The sequence below is a fragment of the Lycorma delicatula genome, chromosome 8, assembly GCF_047948215.1.
Source record: "Lycorma delicatula isolate Av1 chromosome 8, ASM4794821v1, whole genome shotgun sequence".
Taxonomy (NCBI): Eukaryota; Metazoa; Arthropoda; class Insecta; order Hemiptera; family Fulgoridae; genus Lycorma; species Lycorma delicatula.
The window spans coordinates 52,076,661-52,103,363 of record NC_134462.1 but is presented as its reverse complement, the minus strand read 5'-3'; the positions used below and the strand labels follow the sequence as shown (position 1 = coordinate 52,103,363).

The following is a 26,703-nucleotide window of genomic DNA, read 5'->3' as shown; positions in this document are numbered from 1 at the left end:
ATTTATTTTTACATTGATGATGTTTTTTGCTGCCAGTACATACAAACGTTTAGAGTTGAATGTGAAAAATTTAAATTTATAATTTTTAGTAGACAGTAAGGTTTGTTTTGACATATATGGTTATTCGCTTTATGGAGCGAGCACTCCTTGAAGGGTATGTGAAATGAAAGATTTTGATATATCAATCGATTCTACTTTTATATGCAATGGACACAGCAACAAAATAGTGAATAGCCAGCAAATCACTTAATTTTGTTATTAGAAGTTGTAAAGTTTTTAATAACTTGTAACTAATTGTTGATTTGTACTGTTACCTGTTTAGAAGCATGTTAGAATACTGGTCAATAATCTGTAGTCCATATGAATATTTTGAAGTGAATATAATCAATGAAAAACAAACTTGTAAAGTTATTTATTTAAAAAAATTAATACATCCCTCCCATTTGATGTACACTTAAACTTTAACCAATGTTTGCTTTTAATCATTAAGAAACAAGCAGGATGTATTATACTGTATGATTAATATTTTTGTTTAAATTATTTAATTGTGTGGTGAATTTCATATAGTATGATAACATCTTGGTGGTCAGTATCAGTGAAGTTTAAAATCATTAATATGATGGTGCAAATTTTTAATTGGTAATAATTTTTAATTTCTCATAAAATGACCCAATAAAAAATATTAGTTTTACTGTTATAACTGGAATTTACTGTAATCAGCAAAGAGATTTTAAAAGAACAGCCAAACAACAAGCAACTGGTTACAATGTTTAGTTAGCCTGAATGAATCTATTGTTAGCTTGTTGATACTGAATTAACACTTTTTTAATTAACACTGAATTAACATCAACACTGAAAATCATTAGTTTCAGAAATGGATATACATATTTTGAAATCAACATTAAATTTTGTAACATAGTTGATGTAAAGTTATTGAATTAAATTTCTTTACTACAGTGACTCATAGGTTCTGAACAGTCCCTAAATTTAAAAATTTAATTACACATATTACTTGATTACTGAATAAACCATTTGCATACTTCAATTTTCAACAACTAAAATAAACAGAGAATAATGGTGAAGTAAAATCAAAAATATTTTTTATAAAAGGGTAATTTTCTTTTTCATGTTGTAAAAATTTATATAGTTTAGATCTTACAGTAAAGTTTCAACCTCCTGACTGGTTATAAGTGTGCAATGAGAGCAATCTCTTCTGCGATTACTGAAGATAACGTCTCCAAGGGCTGATTTATATCTAAATTGTCAAAATTACTAATTAAATTGTTTAAAGGATTAACTACTGTAAAGAACAATAAAGCTTTTTTTCAAATCAGACAGGTGAACTTCTTCAATCAGTTTAGTTACCGATCGCGCATTTTTAAAAATAATTAATTAAATTAATAGAAATAAAAATATGATTTCGCAAATTTATAATATAAAAGAATAGGTTAATTATAATGTTGCGCTCTTCCTACTTTCTGAATAACGCGAACTGCAATGATACTCAATCCAATTTTATCCAAATGTGTTTAAAACTAGTCAAAATATATTACATATGGCACAATTATGGATGATATGTTATAAAAATAAATAAATAAACAAACACACAGTAATATGTTTTGGTCAGTAATTTTAATATTTTATTTAAACTGCATAGAAAGTTACGTAGTCGTGGGATGTGCTTCTTAACCTTACAAAAATTAAAGTTCTATCTCTTTTTGGTTGGTAAGACTGTGGTATAGTTGAATCAAGAATGCACAGCTGGAGTTGACGTTTCGCTAAGGTTTTCCGGTATTTCTTGTTCCGTGAAATAAAAATTATGTTTTTATTTATGTTTACCCCTTAGCTCTTTTTTAAATGTTAAAAGTTATGTACTTAAGATCGTTACTGTATGTTTATTAATTTTACAAGATTTGATAAAAATTCGATGTTTGGAAGTGGGTCTTTTATCAAGGTCCTAATCTGGGCTCACTAAGCAGTACTGATAATATATTGTTAATTAAAAAAATCCTCCGACCAAGGTTGTTATTTGTGCACGAACAATTTATACAGGTATAAATAATTGAATATTTTTTATTTTTAATGATTTATTATGTTGCAAAATGGCCTTAGGTTGTTTATTAGTATGTAATTATTATTTATGTTTTCATTTATATGGGTGTTGTGATATGGAACATTATTTTACATTTTTTTATTATTTAAGTAATTTCATCAAAGTTTTAGTTTAAATTTAAGTTTTATATCGAAAAATTGTTGCATTTTATAAAATTAGTAAATTTTTTCAATTTCTCTAGCCTTTAAAAATGTATTTTGAAGCAATTGTTAATTTAAATCATTGTTTTATTGAAGTACACAATTTATTTTAGGCTTCTGTCGCATGTAGCAGTTGTGGTGTTTTGACTAGTTGAACAAATTTTATTTGATGTTATATTTATTAATTTAATATTGGTCTGCAGAATGTTCCTCCGTATTGTTTCAGTACATTGTTAATGAAACATTTTTAAAACATAAGATTTGCTTTCATGAAAGTTGCTGGGTTTTTTTAACTGCACCCGTTAGTTGAAGTATAATAACTAAATATCAATTTTTTAAATGTTTTTATATCAAATAATTGTTAGTTATGGAGTTATCTTAAGATAAAATAAAATAAGTTATCACAGATCACAAAATAATAAAAATTCTGAAATCGCTCGTTAATGTAGCTCAGGCAACACAACTTGTTGCAGTTTATCCTTGAACTTTAGAAATATTTAAATTGCCCCAAATAAATTACTTGATTTATGTTTGTGATTTTGTTGCCAAACAAATTTTGTAGTAATTTATTTTTTTGTTTTTGTTTCAGATTTTTTGTAAAATGTGTTTATAGATACAAAAATAAAAATATGAAGAGTGATGTAAATCTGCTGCTATCGCCCTATATTATGAAAAAGTTGATCTCTAGCAGTGGAAGAAATATCTTTTTTGTTTATTATCTTAGTGAACGTATTAAATTAAAGTATTTTTAAATTCAGTATGTTGTAAAATAGTACTGAATGTGAAATGAAATAATTAGAGTATGTTAATAAATTGTAAATGAAGTAATAATATTGTTAAATTGTGCAAAAGATGGGCATAATAAATTTGTTAGGAAGCAATACTTTCATAATATTTAAATTTAAGTTCTATCATAAAAATAATTGTCATTCTTGACAATATATTTTTTTATTTTAAACAGAACTTATAGGTGATATTTGTATTTATTAATCTATGTGCTACTTAGCCTATATAGTAACTTATGGACAAAAAAATTATATGCGTGCTAAGAATTTTATTTTTATTGAAAATCAACGATTGTTTACCTAGCCACTAGAAAGACGTAATTTGTTTTGTTATCAAATATGTGGGCAGAAGTTTTTATATTTAATTTAATTATTACACTGGTTGTCTCTGTACAGAAAACAGATAATGTCGATACTTCACTACCTATGTCTAAAGAAGAACGAGAAAATCTCAAGTAAGTGAAATCTTATTATTTTACATGTACTTTGTTATTGCATATTTGTTTAATTAACTTTCTCTGTTATTGTTAAGTTATTACAAACATATCTTTCACTAACCATGTATTATAACCATTGCTTTTCCAGTTTATGGATATTTATATACTATTGAATGTGGTAATTTATTTTATTCTTAGTCTTATGAGTAAAAGTATTCTTTGATGATTACCCCTGAGATGTATATGGTTTTATTTCATAAATTTTATATTAGTTCGTTTGGCCCTATGATATATTAATTATTGATAAATGTACTCTGATTTGTTTAATTTAACTAAACAATTCTTGGTAATGCCGAGAAGTTACTTGATCAACTTAAATTTTTTTCATAGTTTAATATACCGTAGTAGATATGATCAGGATGAGGAAAACACAAAATTTAAATATCCAAAAGCAGGTTTGAACAGCAGGTGACCTGTGGAAGGTCAAAGTCTGTACTGGGTTATCAGTACTCTAGTCAATTAACAATCAGTTTTGTGAGTTATGGCAAACTTGTTCAGATGCTAATTTCTTCTGTGAAAAGAGGGTAGCATTAGAGTTTTGAGAGAGAGGAGTAAACCATAAACCAACCTTACTAGTCATCAGAGTTAATTCTGAGTCAGCCATTGAAGATGACTGACTATGTATGCTCTTTGTAAAGTGATTATTCATCTACACATGACTATTAAATGGAACATGTAGTGCAAGTAATCTCCCTGTAGTGACTATATTTTTGTTTAAACATAAATTCAGTTAAGTGTCCTATGAGATAGTGTTGAGTATTGCAATACCTTGGTAATTTATCCCAAATCTCTCTCTACAAAAGTCTAACCTTAACTCTGACTTCAACCCTAACCTCTCTCTCTACAGAACAGATTTGCATCTGAACAGGTAACTAGCAAAACTGATAGCTAATTGATTTGAGTACTAATAATGTGATGTGAAATTTGACCTCGCATGGTTCACCTTCTGTCCAAATTTGCTTTCCAACATTTAGATCTTATCTTTTCGATCCTAAGCATATCTACCATGGTATATGAAAGTATGAACAAAACTGAAGTTGATCAAGAAATTGCTCAGAATTACTAATTTTTTTTTTTTTAACTAGGACTGCTCTGCTACAATCGTAGTAGTGAAAAAAAAAAAAAAAATCAAGTTAAGTTTATCCCCGTAATTAAGGACCCAGGAGAAAGGAACTGGACATCCTTTATTGGAGGAGAGTTTACATAGAATAATGCATAAATTTTTATGGATCTTTTCTTAAAATGAAATTTTTTTTTAATAAAACAAAAAAGTTATATGTAAAACTCTGAGCTTTTAATGAACATAAGTTGCAAAATCCATGATTAGGATGCATATAAAAAAGTTAAACTTAGAAAATATGGTTCAGTAATTGCATTATTATACTCTGTGTGCAATAAAAGAAAAAAAAAAAAATTAATAACAAAAATATCAATCTGTTAGCCTTTTTTTTCACAGATTAAGAATGATAATACTGAACTTGTCTTATGTTAAAAGTGTAGGATTCTTTCAAAGTTGGAATATTAAGATATAAAAATTGCTGTTGCATAGTCGATCTGTAAATACAACTCATGGTGTTTTGACTCCTGTTGTGATGTAAATTAATCATAAAAAAAATAAATTTAGTCCTGAGTAAATAAATTTCTTTAAATAAATTATAAAGCTGACTTCCAAATAACTTTCCCTTAAAAGTAAAAAATTAATTTTTAAGTTAGTACGAAATTAAGAACAACTAGCCACAAGTAATTATTAACCTTTAATTTGGCATGAATTTTAACAATTAGAGTATAAAGAACTGAAAAAGTATTATGGTTTACTTTATAGAGAAGCTTTTTTATGTAAATTTCTATTTAAAATATTGTTTAATTGACAAAAAAAGCCTTTAAAAAAAGTGTTTTAAAAACTTGCATCTTGATAAAAATAAAAACATGTAGAGAAACTATGTAAATAAACTGTCGTCAACTTTTGAACTTGAACTAAGGCTGTTTGGAATATAGGAATATTTTTTTACTTAATAAAAGTAACTTTTATTAATACCCCTAATGTGTATGCTGCAATTGTTCAACATGTGAATAAGCAGCCCCCCCACTCCCAAGGCCCAATGAGATGAGGATGATATGTATGACATGTAAATGAGGTATAGTCTTGTTCAGACTCAGTCCGACAAATACCTGAGACTTGTGGTTAATTGAACCTCAACCACCAAAGTACACTGATATCCACTTTCTAGTAATCAAATCCATTTAAAAGCAACTAACTTTTGCTAGGATTTGAGGTAATAAATAATTATACATTCTATTATACACGTATTATGTATATGCAAGCCTTAAGTAGAGAGGATAATAACTTTTTTAAACTGTTAAAATAATAAAATTAGTTCAGTTTATATATTCCATCTTTTATGGGATCACTTAGTCCATTATTCAAATCTCTTTGTAAGGACTTTTTGAGCCTTGCAATCCTCCCAGTACTTTTTCATACATTCCGACCTTTGTGCTCTTTCTGGTATTGAAAATGTTTGTGTTATGAATTTCTTTGTTGTAATTGTTTTTGTCCTTGATTTTTTCTTTTAATTTTATCTTGTCTGTGGTGTTTTCTGGTGTAATACCAATTTCCTTCAGATCCTTTCCTATTTCTCTGATCCATCTGTATTCTGTCTTGGTATTTTTAGATTTGAGATTGTCTGTACCAACTGTTTCAAAAGTCTTTCATTCTCATGGTGTGTCTATAGAATCCTAGTCTCCTCTTACACATGATATCAGTGATAGGTTCTAACTTTTTGTACATAACTTTGTTGGGCAGGATCCACCCATCTTTCTGTTACTTTTTGTTGATGCAGGTTCTTCCAATTTTTTTTTTCAATTGTCTGGAGTTTGTTGGTCTTTGATTGTTTGTTCAGGTGGAAGAGTGTTTCTACTGCATTTGTGGCTTCCAGTTTTATAACTGTGTTGTAGTGTCTTATTATTGCATTTATGGATATAAACGTTTTAACTGTTGGTATACTATGTTAATTTGTGTGGTTTAGTTTGTTTGTTTGTTCTTGTTTGGATTGAGGATTTTTTGATGTGGTTGTGTGGTATTATTTCTCAGAGGTATTTAAATTGGGTTACTATTTTGACTTTATTACTGTTTGTGTTTAGTTCTTTTAATTGTGTTGGTTTTTGGGGTATAATTTCTGTCTTTTCAAATTATATTTTGAGGCCAATTTTATTCGCAGTATTTTGAAGTTCTAATATCTATGTTTTAGCAAGCCAAGTCATCAGCTTAACCAAGGCAGTTTGTTTTGATATTTTGGCCTATTCTTATTTTTAAGCTATTCCCTCATTACCATTTTCAGAGTACAGTTGAATAGTAGTGGTGAGAGTCCATCATCTTGGTTTATTTTATATTATTTAAAAAAATTAAACTAATTAAAAACAATTTTCTTAATGAATATTATTCTGTATGTCTTGCATGTCTTGTATTAATCTGTATGTCTGTATTGTCTTGCTTAAGTTATATAACATAAACCATTATATATATATATTTATCCAAGATAAAAGTATAACACAATTTTCCACCAATAGAACAGAATTCAACAATGCCTCTTACCTTATGCTTATTGTTTTTTCATTTAATAGCACTTTTGAGAGTTTCCCTCGTCGTCAGTTAATACATTTTTTTTTTTTAAATTACACATCAAACTCAAAACATAAAATTGTCAACATAATATAAAAATATGTAGTCAAACTAGAATATTTTATTTTTGATTACATATTTTTATATGTTGACAATTTTATGTTTAGAGTACTGACGATGAAGGAAATTCTCGAAAGTGCTGTTAAATGAAAAAACTATAAGCATAAGGTAATTGTCGTTGAATTCTGTACTGTTGGTGGAAAACTGTATTATACTTTTGTCTTGGACATAATTAGTACAGAGGTGAATATGGACAGATAAAATGACAAAAAAAGAATTGATTTTGCTAAGTTAAATGTATAAATATATAAATAAAAAAAAATTGGGGTTTTTTAAATTAATTAAATCAATTCTTTCTTTATTGTTGTCCATATCTTCCTCTGTACTAATTATCTTTAAGACTAAAAGTTAAACTCAGCAATCCACAGGACAGAATCTAATTATATTTCTTACCTTATTATATATTGGCTAGTGTTTTCATTTATTGTTAAATTATTTAATTTGTTAATCAAATCATACCCATTTTTTATGGGTATGATTACTTGTACGGTAAAATTTTTTTTTTTTTTTTTTTTTTGTCTTCAGTCATTTGACTGGTTTGATGCAGCTCTCCAAGATTCCCTATCTAGTGCTAGTCGTTTCATTTCAGTATACCCTCTACATCCTACATCCCCAACAATTTGTTTTACATACTCCAAACGTGGCCTGCCTACACAATTTTTCCCTTCTACCTGTCCTTCCAATATTTAAGCGACTATTCCAGGATGCCTTAGTATGTGCCCTATAAGTCTGTCTCTTCTTTTAACTATATTTTTCCAAATGCTACTTTCTTCAAAAAAAAAAAAAAAAAATTACTACTTTAAAAAAAAAAAAATTTTTTTTAGATCAGAGTATTTTATAAATTATTTTTGTAATGAAATAACAAGGTGTAGATTTAAAGTTAATTATTGGGTGTATTGGGTTACCTTGTTTATGTATTTTAGGAAGACCAGTAAGTTCCAGAGTAAATGGTCTAAATGGATGTAATCTAGTGTGATACCTCATTTTGTTATAATTAAAAATTCCCATATAATTTGTGATTATATTTTTTGTAATCTTTATAATTTTATTAGTTGGGTCTTTTATTTGTCTAAAACTATTATCAATTATATATTTTTCCATTAAATTTATTATATTCATCAATTAATATAACTTGTGTATTTGTTTTTTCTGATTTTAGTACAATACATTTATTTTCTTTTAACTTATCTTTAAAATTATATATTACTTTCTTATTAAAAAGTGGTTTCTTATTTATATATGTTTCTAATTTTACAGATGTTATTACCAATAATATTGTGTAGTCTTTCTTTATCTCTATCAGTATGGTAAATTCTATTAATATTCATTTCAGAATCAGTAGCTATATTCTTGATAATTCTATTCTTATTATCTGATAAATTAAATTTAAAAAATTTTTGTCTTCAGTCATTTTACTGGTTTGATGCAGCTTTCCAAGATTCCCTATCTAGTGCCAGTCATTTCATTTCGGTATACCCCTGACATCCTACAGCTTTAACAATTTGTTGTACATATTCCAAACGTTGCCTGCCTGCACAATTTTTCCCTTCTACATGTCCCTCCAATATTAAAGTGATTATTCTAGGATGTCGTAATATGTGCCCTATAAGTCACTCTTCTTTTAACTATATTTTTCCAAATGCTTCTTTCTTCATCAATTTGCCACAACACCTCTTCATTTATCACTTTATCCACCCATCTGATTTTTAACATTCTCCTATAGCACCACATTTCAAAAGCTTCTAATCTTTTCTTCTCAGGTACTCCGATCGTCCAAGTTTCACTTCCATATAAAGCTACACTCCAAACATATACTTTCAGAAATGTTTTTCTGACATTTAAATTAATTTTTGATGTAAACAAATTATATTTTTGAATGAAGGCTTGTTTCGTCTGTGCTACTTGCCATTTTATATCGCTCCTGCCTCGTCCATCTTTAGTAATTTTACTTCCCAAGTAACAAAATTTCTTCTACCTCTGTTTTCTTTTCTCTTCCTATTTTTATACTTAGTGGTTCATCTACATTATTTTTACTACATTTCATCACTTTCGTTTTGCTTTTGTTCATCTTTATGCGATAGTTCTTGCGTAGGACTTCATCCATGCCGTTCATTGTTTCTTCCAAATCTCTTTTACTCTCAGCTAGAATTACTATATCATCAGCAAATTGTAGCATCTTTATCTTTTCACCTTGTACTGTTACTCCAGATCTAAATTGTTCTTTAATATCATTAACAGCTAGTTCTATGTAAAGATTAAAAAGTAATGGGGATAGGAAACATCCTTGTCAGACTCTCTTTTTTATTACAGCTTCTTTCTTATGTTCTTCAATTATTACTGTTGCTGTTTGGTTCTTGTAAATGTTAGCAATTATTCTTCTATCTCTGTACTTGAACCCTAACTTTTTTAAAATGCTGAACGTTTTATTCCAGTCTACATTATGGAATACCTTTTCTAGGTCTATAAATGCCAAAATCCTAATCCTAATCCTAATAAATAAGCTATATTGCTATAAATGATAATCTTCCCTTATAGCAATAATCTAATTGCTATAATCTTCCCTTGTCCCTATACTTTTCCTGAAACCAGTTTGTCTTCTCCTAGCACTTCTTTCACTCCCCTCTCAATTCTTTTGTACAGAATTCTAGTTAAAATTTTTGATACATAACTAGTTAAGCTAATTGTTTTGTGTTCTTCACATTTATCTGCTCCCACTTTCTTTGGTATCATGACTATAACACTCTTTTTGAAGTCTGACAGAACTTCCCCTTTTTCATATATATTACATACTAGTTTATATAATTTTTATCTATCACTTCCTCACCTGCACTGCGCAGTAATTCTGCAGGTATTCCATCTATTCCAGGAGCCTTTTTGCCATTCAAATCTTTTAATGCTCTCTTAAATTCATATCTCTGTATTGTTTCCCTCCCTTTCATCCTCTTCGCTTCCTTTATAACACCATTTTCTAATTAATTTCCTCCGTATAACTCTTCAATATATTTCACCCACCTGTCAACCTTTTCTTTTGTATTATAAATCGGTGTATGATCTTTGTTTAACACATTATTAGGTATTTTCCTTAACTTTCCTGTAGCCCTCTCTATTTTGCCAATGATCATTTCTCATTCCATTTCTGAACACTTTTCTTTAATCCACTCTTCTTTTGTTAGTTTGCACTTCCTGTTTATAATATTTCTTAACTGTCGATAGTTCCTTTTACTTTCTTCATCATTAGCATTCTTAAATTTTCTACTTTCATCCATCAGCTGCAATATATCATCTGATATCCAAGGTTTTCTACTAGTTCTCTTTGTTCCGCCTAAGTTTGCTTCTGCTGATTTAAGAATTTCCTTTTTAATATTCTCCCATTCTTCTTCTATATTTTTCTACCTTATCTTTTTTACTCAGACCTCTTGCGATGTCCTTCTCAAAAATCTTCTGTCTCCTCTTCTTCAAGCTTCTCTAAATTCCACCAATTCATCTGACATCTTTTCTTCAGGTTTTTAAACCCCAATCTCATCACTAAATTATGGTTGCAATCAATGTCTGCTCCAGTGTAAGCTTTTCAGTTGAGTTGATTTCTAAATCTTTGTTTAACCATGATATAAACTATCTGATACCTTGCAGTATCATGTGGTTGTTTTCATGTGTATATTGTACTATTATAATTTTTGAACTGGGTGTTGGCAATTACTAAATTATACTTCATGCAAAACTCTATAAGTCGGTCCCCTCTTTCATTCCTTTTGCCCAGCCCATATTCACCTACAGTATTTCCGTCCTTGCCTTTACCAATGCTTGCATTCCAATCTCCAACTATTATTAAATTTTCATTACCCTTTTTTTGTGTAATTGCTTCATCAATTTCTTCGTATACACATTCTACCTCATCATCATGGGCACTTGTAGGCATATGGACGTTAACAATCGTTGCTGGCTTAAGTTTTGATTTTATCAAATAAGCTGTGTTAATTATTCTAAAATCACCTGATCAAAAGTTGTCTTCCTCTTCCCACCAAACCTTGCTAATTCCTTCTACATCTACATTTAATCTATCCATTTTCCTCTTTAAATTTTCTAACCCACCAACTATTTTTAGACTTCTAACATTCCACACTCTGACTCGTAGAATGTTTTTTTTTAATTTTCTGGTGACCCCTTCCTTAGTAGTCCACACCCGGAGATCTGAATGGGGGACTAGTTTACCTCTGGAATATTTATCAAGGAAGGCGCCTCCATCTTTGTTACTGCAGAGAGTTTCATTTTCTTGGATAAAAAGCAGCTGTAGTTTTCCATTGCTTTCAGCTGCGCAGTACTCAGATTGAGTGATGTTGATATGACTGTTTAAATTCTCCTGCATTTCATTGGTCAGCATTGTTAGCTTCTGAATTATTAGGTGTTTGAGTAATTGTGGGAAGTGTGGTGGTTTTTTTAACATAATTGCCTCTGTATTTAGGCAGCAAAATACATGAGCCCTATTCACCTTCTGTTATTCTCTTCAAATAAAGGTTTTCATGAATAAACTATAGATGTTGATCTTAACACACAGATGATAATAATATATAACATTCTTTAAAATAGGAAATTTTGGGTTTTAATGCGATATTATTCTTTACTAGCTTATGCTTTATTATGCTTGAAACAGCATATTTTTATGGACAGTTGACCAGGAAGTATGGATGAATGTTGAATTGCAAGCTATATTCCTTAACCAGTGTGCAAGGATTATTCACATTTTATTATTACTTTGTATACATTGGTAATCTGAAAAAATAAATTTGTTTGGTAATCCTGTAGGAATTTTATTCAAACCTAGTTACTTTTAAATTGTTATATATGTATTTTACAATACTATAATCATTTAATAAATTTCAATTTATGTAATTTAGTATTTAATTAAGCAGTTTTATGGAATTACTTCTTTTTTATAATAAGTGTGGAATTCTATGGATGATTTTTGCTACCAGTTCATTTTGTAAGTAATTTTTACTTCCTTGTACGAAGTAAAGGAAGTATTGCGATCATGGATAATTTCAGATTTCAACAGAAGTATCCATTTTGACTAGTTTTGGCATGATGTCTTTACGAACATACATCGGTATGTATATACGTACATACGTATCTTACATTATTCAAAAATGATTTGCCGTAGGATGTTGAAATTTTGGATTTAGGACTGTTGTAACATCTAGTTGTGCACCTCCTTTTTGATTGCAATCGACTGAACCAAAAGTGTCTAAAAAATCCCAAAATCCAAAAAAATCTGGATTTTGGACCTTCATTAAGTGCAGTAATAAATCCTCATTGCGAGTTTTTTAATGATGTATCATAAGTGGTACTTAGTTTCATTGGTTCCAAAGTTATAGCCAAATTAAATATTTGGATGTTATAAAGGGGAAGACACATTGGTTCAAATCAGACTTCACCTTTTTTTTAACTTTTTTTTGTTTTAATTTAAATATATTGATATATTAATTATTAAGCTCTGATTGTAAAAAAAAGTTTTATATTAAACAATAATTCAATAACAACAATAAAAAAAGATATGAAAAAATATCAGAAGTATTTATTAATGAAATAAAATTTTATATACGTTTCATTTTTAAAAAAATGTGTATATGCAATTTAATAGACATACAAGTAAGTAATGTGGTGTTTACATCGGATTTGGCAAAACATCTGATTATTCGTTTTTGTTTTAATTTTGTGGATGGTTACATCATAATAATTTAAAAAACAGTATTAGATAGATATAAGACATACATTGATTTATTTAAATAGTAATAAAGGAACTTTTACTCTATCCTAAATTTCAGGTAAGATTGCTGAATTAATAATTGTATAAATATTTGATGTTAATAACTAATATTTTAGGAATTGTGTAACTGCCCATCTTATTAAAGAATTGGAAGATCGTATCTCACTCTCAAATGAAATTGCCAACTGTGACCTGCCCTATACCTGAGGCTTGGTTCCGATTGATGAATAGGGATGGGTACATACTTTAAAACTTAAAAATTAATATTTTAAGGTCCTGTCTTTTCTGTTTATTTTTGTTTATAACATATGTTTAATGGGTTTTTTAAAATTTTTTCAGGGAGGAGGCACGTGACATGTTTTATCATGCTTACAGAGCATATATGGTGAGTAATGGGATTGTATATCTTTTGATGTGATGTATATTTATATAATTGCCCCCAGCGAGTCTAAGAGCTTGTGACATCATGTGATGACATCTCATTATTGTTTTACAAAACATTATTTTTGCGTATATTTATTATTTTTATTTCATTTTTCGACTTAAACAATACATTTATGTTTTGTTTGTTCCATTCTTTCCATTTAGTTGATTATATGTATAAAAAGTATTAATGACCCAATATTGTAAACAATGACAATTCCTTAACCAATGATTAATGCTCTGATTGGTATTATGGACAGGCCTATAAAAATTTATACATGCAGTTAGAAATGACATCTGATGTCATGATTATATTTTGATCTGTCATTCGTAGTACACTGTGTGTGTATAAAGAAATAAGCCTTAGTCCAGTTTATATCGTGTTCAGTGAAGGTACTTGGATAGTGTTTTTGTGTGGTTATATTATTTTATAATTACTCATTGTTTTTTTTTATAATATATTATTTTTTGTTATATTTTTGTTCATGTGTTAGTGCGGTTTGTTATAGCAGAATGTAAATCTGTAGTTAAGAAAAAAGATATAGGAGTCAAGCATGTGAAGTTATCAATAATGTGTATGATTTTATGAAAAAAGAAGCTCTAAAAGTAGGTGAATTAACTGATGACAAACGTATAATTGGCATTCAAAACTGCAAAGAAAACTGCTGGTGCTTGTGGTATATCAAGAACAGAGGTTTAGAAACTCAGAAGAGGAACAGAAGACATGATTCTTCAATCAATATTTCAATCAATATCTTTCAGCCCGCCGAAAAAGTATAAACAACATTTGAGATCTGTCAGTGGATTGGACAGTTTTAATTTAGGTGTAATTAAAAGAGAACAGTTAATGAATTTCATTCAAAGGTGAATGAATTCCCTGCTTTAAAAAAAATAAGGTAAGAACTTCAGTCGTCTATTAATTTTAATGGCAGTGATTCAACTTTAGCTGTTATTTTGAAAGAGTTAGGTTTCAAATGGGGTAAAACTGAAATTAACAGAAAACTTTTAATTGAGAAATTTGATATCAGGTGGAAGAGAATTGAATATTGCAGGCAATGGCTAAGTACAGACAAAGCAATGATACAATTGTTTATTTGGATGAAACGTATGTTTTAAGTTTGCATTGTTCGACAAAGTCGTGGTCTGATGGTGTATTATTGAGGGACTTCATGTGCTGATTAATAAAGGGACTGTTTAATAGTAACTCATGTTGGAGGAAAGATCTGTTTTATTCCGAACACATTACTAACTTGGAAAGCCAGTTCGAAAACTGGTGACTACCATGACAACATGAATACAGTCAGTTTCATAAAATGGGCGTGTGAAAAATTGATTCTAAATTTTCCATCAATGTCAGTAGTAGTTTTTGATAATGCCCCTTTTCAAATACAGATATTGATAAAGCGCAAAATTCTAACTCCAGAAGAAAAGATTCGGCTGGAGAAAACACATATTCCATATAGTTCAAAAATGCTGAAACCACAGTTAAATGAATTAGTAAAAACTAAAGTACAAAAATATCACTTGGATGAACTTTTGGAGAAAACATGTTCTTAGACTCCCACTGAAGCATCCTGATTTAAACCCGATCGAGATGGTACGGTCAGCCATAAAAAGACATGTGGCAAGTCATAACACAACACTTTCTTTCACAGATGTTGAAAAATTAACTATGGAGAAAATTAATTCCACGAATGAAGATAACTGGTTACTTATTACTAAAAAGTAAAAAGAAAAAGAGTATGAAAAACTGAACCACTGGTAGATGAAATGACAGAACATTATATTATGCGTGTAGACTCTGATAGTGAAAGTGAAAATGAAAGTGACAGTGATAGTGATTTATTTAGCGAGGATGATGAACTTGCCAGAAGTTTGAATCAGATGCATAAATAAAATTCAAGTAAACTTTTGTTTATTATTAAAAATTAAAATTTAGTACAAATAAAGGTGATAAAAGAATTAATTACGTATTGTTTTAATTAGTAAATGTAAATATGATATTTATTACCGCGTACAATATGATAATAAGTAATACTTCAGTTTGATATGTGGAGTTGATGTTTTCAGTCCGAGTAGTAATATGCAGTCTGCTCCGTGATGTCTCAAGCTTGTACATTGGCTGGGCCAAGTATACAGATAGTTAAAAAAATTGTAATATTTACGAAGAAGTGATGTTAAAGTTAAATTTACTGGGCTAAGCCAAAAGAAATGCCATTATTTTTTATGATAGACATGATTTGATTTTCTTCCCCTTGGTTACTCTGATTGGTTCTAAATTTTTTCTTGGTTCAAGATCAAATTGGTGTACCCAAGTTTCATTTCTGGTTACAATTTAAGTTAAAATTCATTACCCTTTGGTGAGTTTTTCAGATTTAGGATCTAACAACTTTGTATTCATCCATCTTGTGTTTGTTTTTCAATAATTCAAATTTGTAACTATAGAATGAATTATACCAGTACTTAGGTTTTGGGTAATGTATTTTCATAGTTATTTATATCATTTGTAATTTTTTTTAGTCATTTCATATCATTTGACAGAATAATTAATTTCCCTATGAGGGAAGTGAGATCTCATTTCTCTAAAGAATTCACCAAAGTAAATTTACTCTCACTATAAAAGAGATTTTCCAGAAAATTTTCTTTTTGGTAGTTGTGTTATTAAATAAATATTCTGCTTTCCACAATGATAATGGGAGGGGTGCATTAAGTGCGTGAATTACCATATAGCAAGGATTGTGCTGAAGTATTAGTATCATTTTGTTTACTGGAAATATATACTTCAACTTAGCCAAGCATTATACTGATTATTGTGTATGTCAGTCGTCAAATAAATCTGTCTCTTTTGAAGCACATCAATTTGTAAATGTAATCTAAACATTAAACTTAATTTATTTAAATATTCAATTTTGTTTTGTCTTCAGTTATTTGTGACTGGTTTTGATGCAGCTCTCAAAGATTTCCTGTCTAGTGCCAATCGTTTTATTTTGGTATACTGCCTACACCTTACATCCCTATCAATTTGTTTTACATATTTCAAACTTTGCCTGCCTGCACAATTTTTCCCATCTACCTGTCCCTCAAATATCAACGTAACTATTCCAGGATGCCTTAAGATGTGGCTTATAAGTCTGTTTCTTCTTTTAGCTCTATTTTTCCAAATGCTTCTTTTTTCATCAGTTTGCCACAACACCTCTTCATTTGTTACTTTATTCACCCATTTGATTTTTTAAATTCTCCTGCGGCACCACATTTCAAAAGCTTGTAATTTTTTCTTCTCAGGTACTTCGATTGTCCAAGTTTCACTTCCATGTAAAGCTACACTCCAAATGTATACTTTCAAAAATGTTTTCCTGACGTTTAAATTAATTTTTGATGTATGTAATTATATTTCTGACTGAAAGCTCATTTTACCTTGCTATTTGGCATTTTATATCACTCCTGCTTCGACCATCTTTAGCAATTCTACTTCCCAAATAACAAAATTCTTCTACCTCCATAGTCTTTTCTCTTCCTGTTTTTATATTCTGTGGTCCATCTACTTTATTTCTACTACATTTCATTTCTTTGGTTTTGTTCTTGTTTATTTTCATGCAGTAGTTCTTGCATAGGACTTCATCCATGCCATTCATTGTTTCTTCTCAATCGTTATTCTCAGCTAGAATTTCTGTATCATCAGCAAATCCTAGCATCTTTATCTTTCCACCTTGCACTGTTACTTTGGATCTAAGTTGTTCTTTAACATCATTAACTGCTAGTTCTACATAAAGATTAAAAAGTAACCGAGATAGCGAACATCCTTGTCTGACTCCCTTTTTTATTATTGCTTCTTTCTTGTGCTCTTTGATTATTATTGTTGCAGTTTGGTTCCTGTAAATGTTTGCAATTGTTCTTCTATCTCTAACTTGAACCCTGAATTTTTTAAAATGCTGAACATTTTATTCCAGTACATTATCAAATGCCTTATCTAAGTCTATAAATGCTATGTATGTCAGTTTGTTTTTCTTTAATCTTCCTTCTACTATTAATCTGAGTGCTAAAATTGTCTCCCTTGTCCCTATACTTTTCTTTAAACCAAATTGGTCTGGTTCTAACACTTCTTCCATTCTCCTCTCAATTCTTCTGTACAGAATTCTAGTTAAAATTTTTGATGAATGAGTTAACATTCAATAAAATGAAGAAATTTTAGCAATGTTTTCTATATGCTCTCACCAAAATAGATTACCTTGTTTTGTAGTTTGCAGAAGTTACCCTGTCTGCAGAAGCTGGTATCCCCAATAGATTATACTATGAAGTATTATGATCAAGCTTCATGAGAAGCTTGATCATAATCATACTAAATAAGGAAGGCTGCTGTTGTTATAACTAACAGAATTAAATGTTTCTAAAAAAAATAACAGAGTAACTGTTAAATTTACTCTGTTCTAGCCTAACTCTCCCTTTGATTCCATTTTGATCCACTTGTCCAAACGGCATGAATTTTAAGAGACTTATGGATTCGGAATTTGTATTTATTCTATTATTTATAAACCTTTGATTAAAATTGTTAAAGTTCCAGAATAAGCTACAGAGTTTTCTTTTTTGGTGTTTATTTATGTGTTCATGTTAACTGTAACTACAGCAGTAGTTGAATTTGCAGTTTTCAAAAAAATTGAATTTTACATACCGTTTTGGCCAATTAAAGGGAGCTGAATTTCTTGCAATTTTTTTATTATAATATTCTGCTACTATATTTTAATAAGGAAGAACAGACTGATCAAATAACAGGTGAAAAAATGCTAGACTCTAACTGAAAATTGATCTGTGTGATTGTTGGAAACAGTTCTGTAGGCGTTTGAGTGCTACTGAGGTAATAGATCATTCTTTTTAGGGATGGATTTTTATACATTCAAACCTATTTGATGAATTGATATAATGTTTTATATGTATTTACAGGAGAATGCGTTTCCAGCTGATGAGTTGATGCCTTTAAGTTGCTCTGGGAGATGGAGAGGAAGCCACCCTAGTAGAGGGGATATAGATGACACCCTTGGGAAGTAAATATTTTTTAATATTGTAATTTGCTTATTTTTTATCTCTTGGTTAAAATTAAAATTATAATATATATAGTAAATAATGTACTAATTATTTATGTAATACAGATAAAATTTTCACTGTATAAAATATGTTAACATCAAAATTCTTTTTTTAAATTAAATGTATGCAATCTTACATGGCTACAAAATTTAAATATAAAATGTAATTTTTCTAAAGAGAAAGATAACCAATAAAAGAATTAATTTCACTAAGTATATCCTACAGTGCTTGGTGTTGAAAAATGGAAAGAATTAGTAACAAATACTAGAAGTGAAAACTGATAATTTGATTACTAATTGCTTTTTTTATTAATATTCTGTTTAGAAATTAGGATAGTAGAAAAATTGATTCAAAAATACAAGGACCAAAAGAATGTAGGTGTCTGAACTTCAGGATGTAATGGAAACTTTAGAATGGTTGTAAAAAAATTTTCTTAAATCATTCCGTACGTAGATCAGTTATACAGTAAAAAACGGATATTGTAAATAATGTAAATGGATAAAAAGAAAATAACTTATAAAAGAAACCTAATATCTAAAAGTAAACAAAAAAGAATAAAAAAATTTTTTAATTGTTCCTTAAATTTTGAACTTTTGAAGTTGATTTATTTTAAAAACAATCACCGACATTCTGGCCTTAATTTGAGGTGAAAATTCTATAATAGTTGAAGATTGGTATACAAGCATCAGAAAAGGCAAGGAAGGAAATATTGTGGGTGAATATGGGCTGGGTAAAAAGAATGAAAGAGGGGACCGACTTACTGAGTTTTACATTAAGTATAATTTAGTAATTGCCTAAACCTAGTTTAAAAATCATAATAAAAGAATGTACATGTAGAAAAAGCCTGGTGATACTGCAATGTATCACATAGATTATATCATTGTTAAACAAAGATTTAGCAATCAACTCCTCGACTGCAAAGCATATCCTGGAGCAGACATTGATAGGAACCATAATTTAGTGATAATGAAATCTAGATTGGGGGTTTAAAAACCTGAAGAAAAGGTGTCAGATGAATCGATGGAGTTTAGAGAAGCTTGAGGAAGAGGAGTAAAGAAAATTTTTGAGGAGGACATTGCAAGAGGTCTGAGTAAAAAAGGTAAGGTAGAAAATATAGAAGAAGAAGAGAATGTTAAAAAGAAAATTCTCAGAAAAATGAACTTAGGTGGAACAAAGAGAACTGGTAGAAAACCTTGAATATCAAAGGATATATTGCAGCTGATGGATGAACGTAGAGAGTATAGGAATGCTAGTGATGAAGGTAAATGAAACTATCGACAATTAAGAAATACTACAAACAGGAAGTGCAAATGGAAAGCGAAAGAAGAGTGGATTAAAGAAAACTGTTCAGAAGTAGAAAGAGAAATGATCATTGGTATAAGACAGGGAATTCAGGAAAGTTAAGGAGAATTTTGTGGTACGTAAATTAAAATCTAATAATCTGTAAAACAAAGAAGGTACACCGATTTATAATACGAAAAAAAAGGTCAATAACGGGGTGGAATATATTAAACAGTTACACGGAGAAAATGAATTAGAAACTGGTGTTACAGAGGTTGAAGAGGATGAAAAGGGACATTCAATACTGAGATCTGAATTTAAGAGAGTATTAAAAGATTTGAATGGCAGAAAGACTCCTGGGATAGATGGGATACTTGCATAATTACTGCGGAGTACAGCTGAGGAAGCGATAGATAGATTATACAAAGTGGTGTGTAATATCTATCAAAAAGGAGAAGTTCCATCAGACTTCAAAAAGAGTGTTATTGTCATGATATCGAAGAAAGGAGGGGCAGATAAATATGAAGAATACAGAACAATTAGCTTAACTACTCATGCATCAAAAATCTTAACTAGAATTCTGTACAGAAGAATTGAGAGGAGATTGGAAGAAGTATTAGGAAACAGAACGCAAGAATGGCGGGAGTGTCAATATTTCTCCCTACAGATCGCAGAGCCTGGACAATGTCCCTTGCTGCTGTATCTTTCCATTTTCAGGCGGGTTTCATGGATTATTTAGTGGCAGTTATAAATTTTAAGTTTTATTTATGGACGGATTTGGTAATTTGCATTCCTATCCATATGGACCAGTGTGAAATTTATTTACTGGGTCTGACCATGGCAGACTAAGCCTTTGAGCCTAGTACTCCCGACGTGATTTCCCTTCAGTCCATCCGCTGAAGTCCTTTTGGTACTAGCACCTTATGGGCTAGCAGGAATATGCCTACTGGGGCCCTAGTTATTTGGAGGAAGCAATGGGACCCCCTTCTCTGGAGGTAGTCGCATATGCTGACGGAATTAAATTGTATTCTCTTCTTGGGACGATGTGGGGTGTTGTCAAGGTTTTTATAGTTTCAACAAAATTTAATTGTGAAAACGGTCTCTTTCGCGGCCAGAATTTTCACGCCACGGTCTACACAATACGGTGTGTAGTCCCGCATCGTGATGAAGAGTGGTGTTTCTGACGAACCACGGTGCTCCAAATATTGTCCGCAACACCATGTTTTGGATGGCTTCTAATTTCTTTTGAAGCGTGGAGTTCAACAAAGCTCTCCATGCCGGGTAAGCATATGTTAGAATCGGCAGGACGTATAGCCGAAAAATGAGCAGTTTGGTCGCCAGTGGATATGGGCTTGGACTGTTCAGTACTGGGTATAGTAGTGAGGCCCTGACGGCCTTTGCCCTTTGGGTTACATATTTAACATATTCTCCTAAGGTAACCGTTTATCCAGGACTACTCCCAGGTACTTGACTGTTTTTCCAAAGGGGATTTTCCCCTGAAATTTCCAGCTGCCTGGGTGGAGCACGTGCCTTGTATGTGAACGTCACTGCCACTGATTTTTCACTGTTGACCTTGATCATCCACATATCGAGCCACGGCTGATTCAATTGCCTTTGGAGTTTCTCAATCGCGTAATCTACACTTCTGGATTCATAATATGCCGTGTCGTCTGCGTGTAGAGCTGTTTTGACTCCTTCCAACAGCGGCATATCGTTGATGTAGGCCATGTACAAGAACGGTGAAAGCAGTGCTCCATGAGGGACTCCAGCGGCTATGTCTCTGGTGGAGGAGATTGTTCCCCCTACGCGTACAACAAATTGTCGGTGTAGTAAATAAGATCGCATCAATGTGACATAGCGACAGGGAATCGTCGTATGCACGAGTTTATATAGGAAGCCGCTATGCCACACTTTGTCAAAGGCTTTAGCCACATCTAGAAAAATGGTTGCAGTACCCGCTTTATTTAGGCCTCCAACAAGGCTGTAGATTATTTTAACCAGTTGGGTTGTCGAGTTGCCCTCCCTGAACTCAAATTGCTCAGGCTGTACTTATTTTCCCAAATATCGCCTAAGTCTCTCCAGGAAAATCCTTTTGAATAGCCTTGACAACACCGGTAATAAGGAGATCGGCCTGCAATTCTGGGAAAAAAGCAGACTTTTCCCAGGTTTGGGTAGACATACCACCTTTGCAGTTTTCCAGCAATTTGGAAAATATCCAACGTACAAAATTGATATAAAATTTAATATTGTGTTTATGGTCGCTATAAGAGCGGGTGGAACATTCCAAAATGCGCAGGCACGATCCCTTCAACACCCGGAGCCTTCTCGGGGCTTGTGACTTTGCTGTGGAAACCTTCGCTTCAGTGACTTGGTCTATTTCTAGTGGGGCATCCTCCACTCGTGCTAAATAATCTACGAGGAAGGATTCCACCTCGGTTGTGTGGTCATCGTTCGTGGTTGGAGGGGGGTTTAGAGTAAATTGGTTCTCCAGGGTGTCGGCAAAAACCTCTGCCCTGTCCACCTCCGAATATGCCAGAGGGCCTCATTGCCCCACAACCGAATGGGGCTCCTTCTCTTTTCGTAGTTTTTTGTTTAGCCTGAACACCGAGGAATGGTCGTCTGAAACCAAGACGAGGTATTCGTTCCACGAATCCTTTCGATGTTGTGCGAGCAGCTGTTTCATTCTGTTTGTTTGAATATAAAAAGCCCTTTTACCATCGGGGGACGGTGATTCGGTATCTCCTCCTCAGTTGGCGCTTCTCTGCTATAGCGTCAGAGATGTGAAGTGGGAGATTATTATTATTATTATTATTGGAGTAGGCCTCGTGGTCTTTTCTGTGGAGCTGTTTGACAGAGCCTTGGTCATTGACGATGTGACGTGTTCGATCGTGTTGTCGATTTCCTCCGGTGTGGTCAGGAGTTCAGGATGCGCTGGCCTGTAATCCCATAGAATCTTTTCCAATTCACTGACCTTCGGGGTGTAGTCGTGAGGGTCTCGGGCCCCCCCTGCTTGGCCCAACTCCAATAAGACAGGAGAGTGGTCCGAGCTGAGGTCTTCTATTGTTTCAATCATGACTGGAGTTATTACTGCCTTCATGATTGCGATGTTGAGTACATCAGGTCTCGATCTGCCCGTTCGATGAACGAAGGTGGCCTCGGGGCCTATGACGACTAACTGGTGTGCTCGTGCCCTTTCGTATAGCAACCTGCCATTTGCACTTTGTCAGATTGCTATTCCAAGACTCGTGCTTAACGATGAGGTCGCCTATGAGTATCATGGGCCAATCCTAATTTTCTAGCACGGCATCTAGATCTGCGCCGGGTACCCCTGAGTTTGGTTTATTATAAGCCGAAACCAGCCGATGCACCACATGTACACAAGTCTGCTCCGTTAGTGTGGAGATTGACCCGCTTGTGTAAATGGCGTCTGAGGACTAAAATTGCGGTTCCGCCGCTTGCAGGGCGTCCGGGTCGTACTGGCCTATCTGTTCTATACGTAAAGTAATTCCGAATGGTCAGTTGTTGTTCGTGTTCAGACAAGTAACAGCCAACAGTATCACGCCTATTAGTAGATCCTCAGCCAGATGGCAAAGTTCTACTGTCTTGCCTACTACTGAATTGGCGTTCCACTGTAGCAGTTTGCCTAACCATACCAACATAGCAGGTTGACAAAGCACTCTATGTTGGACTGAATACAGTCCGTTAATTTTGCTTCGAGCAGATGGGGCAATATTGCTAGAATTAATGGTAGGACATCCTTAATTGTCACTTGTGACAAGAAATCCGTACCGGAACTCTCCTTCAGGGGTGTGGTTATATTTATTTTGCCGCTGGAGGGGCCGCCTGGGGTTGTTAACGCCTTTTTGGTGGGGCGTGGGGCTTCTGGGACCTAGTTTGGTCTGCCAGACGTCGTGAATTTGGCACCTGCCCTCTTTGATTTTGTCAATTGTTTGGCTGCCTTTTTTCCTCCATTGTTCGGCTTTTTTGCCTCCACCTTTTTTGTAACTATTGCTGGTTTAGGCCTGGTTATTGTGGGAGGCACGTGATTTTTCTTTTTTTACCATCACCATTGCTGCTGGTAAAACTATCTGCAGCTGGGGGCTCAGTTTTCCCCCTCTGGCAACTTGTGACCATCTACATCCATCAATAACGGCGGATGTTTTCAGGGTGCCCTTTCGCTTGTTTAGCTGTTCCTTGTAATGACTGCCCCTGTAATTGGCTGGGTGCGGCCCTGTACAGTATGCACTCAAGGCAGGCTCCTCGCTCGGCTTCAGATACGTCGTTGTATCGTGGTCTCCACCACATTTCACGTAGAGCTGTGCCCTGTGGCATTGGGGCGGACCCCCTTGAGACACAAATAGTCACCTTAATTCTACAGTAGAATAAGGTTTCTTTTAAAATTACAAATCCCGGATCCAAAATGCAGAAAAGTTTATTTTTCTTATTTTAATCTTTATTGAAGGGAGTGTTAGTTACAGAGAAAACTTTACGCAATGAATTTGTTAAGCTTATACAGAGTGATCCAAAAGATACGCAATCTTAAATTTGTAAACATATTGCAGAGGGAAATCTGTTTTTTATTAGCAGGAATGTGTTGGTAATGGGTGACCCTGTGGTAGAAGATTAACACACAATAGCCAAGAAATTTTCCTCCTTTTTGATGACAGTGAAGAGTAAGCGGTGAGTGGACAAACATATGTTTATCTCACGGTTAACGTGCATTCATTGTTTAAAGCATTCATTACTTTAAATCACAGTCATTCTTAAAATGTCCGGAAGACTTTAGTTTAGCATTTCCTGAATTGTGGTTACCTAATAAATCAATGATTTTTTACATGTAGTTGCTTGTTTTAGAGAAACTGATAGTATGGATGAATGTAAACGGTCTGGTCAACCTATGGTTTTAAGTGTTGCATCCTTGGAAAGTATCCGTGCATCCTTGCTATGTTCACCAAGAAACTTGATACGAAAACTGTGTCCACAAATCGGAATGTCTTACAGGAGTGTTCGCAGAGCCACAAAGAAGCTGAAACTTCACTGTATCGCATTCATGTTGTGCATGAACTTTGAAAAACATGAGGGAAAAAGACTACATTAAGGTCAATGCATTTTATTTGCAGTAGTGTTCTGACATTGGATTATGTTTTCTACTCTGATGAAGCTTGGTTTTGCCAAAGTGGTAATGTAAGCAGCCAGAATGACAGCTACTGGAATTCAGAAAACCCTCATGTTTTCCATGAGACCCTGTTACATTCACAGAAGGTTGGAGTTTGCTGTGGGATTTTGCAGAAAAGAATTGTATGCCCAGTCTTTTTTATGAATACGATAACAGCAGAACTTTACCATGACATCATCATGAAATTCATGACACTATTAAAGGCTGATGAACAAGATTGCTGGCTGCAGCAAGACAGTGCAACAGCACACATAGTGAGTAGCACAATGATAATGTTATGTAAGTTCTTTGGGGAAGACATTATTTCTCATGGATTGTGGCCACATAGATCACCAGATTTAACTTCCCCCGACTATTTTCTTTGGAGACATCTGAAGGATAATTTCTATAAAAACAACCCTCACATAATCTATCAACTGAAGTATGTCGAACACGAAATATCCCATTTAAGTGAAGCTAATATGAAGAAATGTGTAGCAGCAAATGGAAGATATTTCCAGCATCTGTTGTGAAAAAAATAATTAAATATAAATACTTTTTGTTAACCTACAAAATACAGTAGAGTATATATATTATGTTAAAGAAGATTTTTTAGAATATTAATTATTGGGTTGCATATTTTTTGGCTCACTCTGTACATTAAGCTTTGAATATTTATAGAAAACTCTTAAAATTGCCAAGTATTTTTTATTTTTATTTATTCAGTTTTACACTTTATGTGATCATTTTGGTTCAATCAAAGATGATGAGTGGGAATGTCATTCGTAAATGAATGATGCCTAGACCCGCTTGTTTACACTTGATGTGATTGATATTAAGTAAAATGAGGTTAATATCAGCCGCATTACTTCTTTCAAGCGCATTGTAAATGATTTTGATTGTATTTATAATACATTCATTACCAATACTGTAAAATTATTATATACTGGTATACTACATTTTATATGAAGTTGGTTATAAAGATCAAATTAGGACCAGCATGTTAGGTGCCTATAAAAAGTACAATTAGGGTCATCTGTCTTTACTGGAATTTGTTTTTACTATTTAGTAGTTACAAAACCATTCTATTTACTTGTAAAGTAACAAATAGAAGCATACCAGATGAAATATTGGTCAACTTACCTTTTTCATATTACAACATTTATTTATTTATCTCATCTTTTGTTCTTAGAAAAAAGTTGGCATAATTGAGTGTGAGTCTGTTGTAAACAAGTTTAATAACTAAAATTTCTAACGCTGACTTCTGCTATTAGCCAGGTTTTCATTTCAACATTTTTTTCTTGAGTCTATTATTACATCTCATATATTGTGTTTTCTGTATGTTGATATATTAATGTTTGTGTATGTTTTTTTATTTATAGTTTTTCCTTGACATTAGTGGATACCTTGGATACGCTAGTTATATTGGGTGATATCACAGAGTTTGAACATGCCATAAAATTAGTCATATCAACTGTTTCATTTGACAGTGATGTTGTAGTGTCTGTTTTTGAAACTAATATTAGAGTGTTGGGGTAAGTATTGAAGATGTGTTTTTTATTAATTAAAATTATTTTATTCTTTGGTACATCTTTTTTTAGAAAGAAGAAAATGAAAATTGTTAATTGAAACAGGTGGAATATTCATTATTTCTGGTTTTAAAAAATTGTACTAGAAATTTATATTTTTATTGCAGTTTAAGTAATGTTATATTATGTAGTTATGTAGCAGACAAG

The 26,703-nt window shown here is 32.1% G+C and overlaps 1 protein-coding gene across 2 annotated transcripts in view; it reads left to right on the top strand.

The window, feature by feature from the left end:
* Nucleotides 1-1,747: 1,747 nt before the first annotated feature.
* Nucleotides 1,748-26,703, top strand: part of Edem2 (ER degradation enhancer, mannosidase alpha-like 2) — a 100,782-nt gene continuing 75,826 nt past the window's right edge. For both annotated transcript variants that reach the window (XM_075372720.1, XM_075372719.1), the window contains exons 1-5: nt 1,748-2,052; nt 2,843-3,493; nt 13,372-13,417; nt 18,391-18,491; nt 26,350-26,502. In XM_075372720.1, the coding sequence (XP_075228835.1) occupies nt 3,378-3,493; nt 13,372-13,417; nt 18,391-18,491; nt 26,350-26,502 (416 nt within the window). In that variant the 5' untranslated portion in view covers nt 1,748-2,052; nt 2,843-3,377. The remainder of the gene's footprint in view (nt 2,053-2,842; nt 3,494-13,371; nt 13,418-18,390; nt 18,492-26,349; nt 26,503-26,703) is intronic.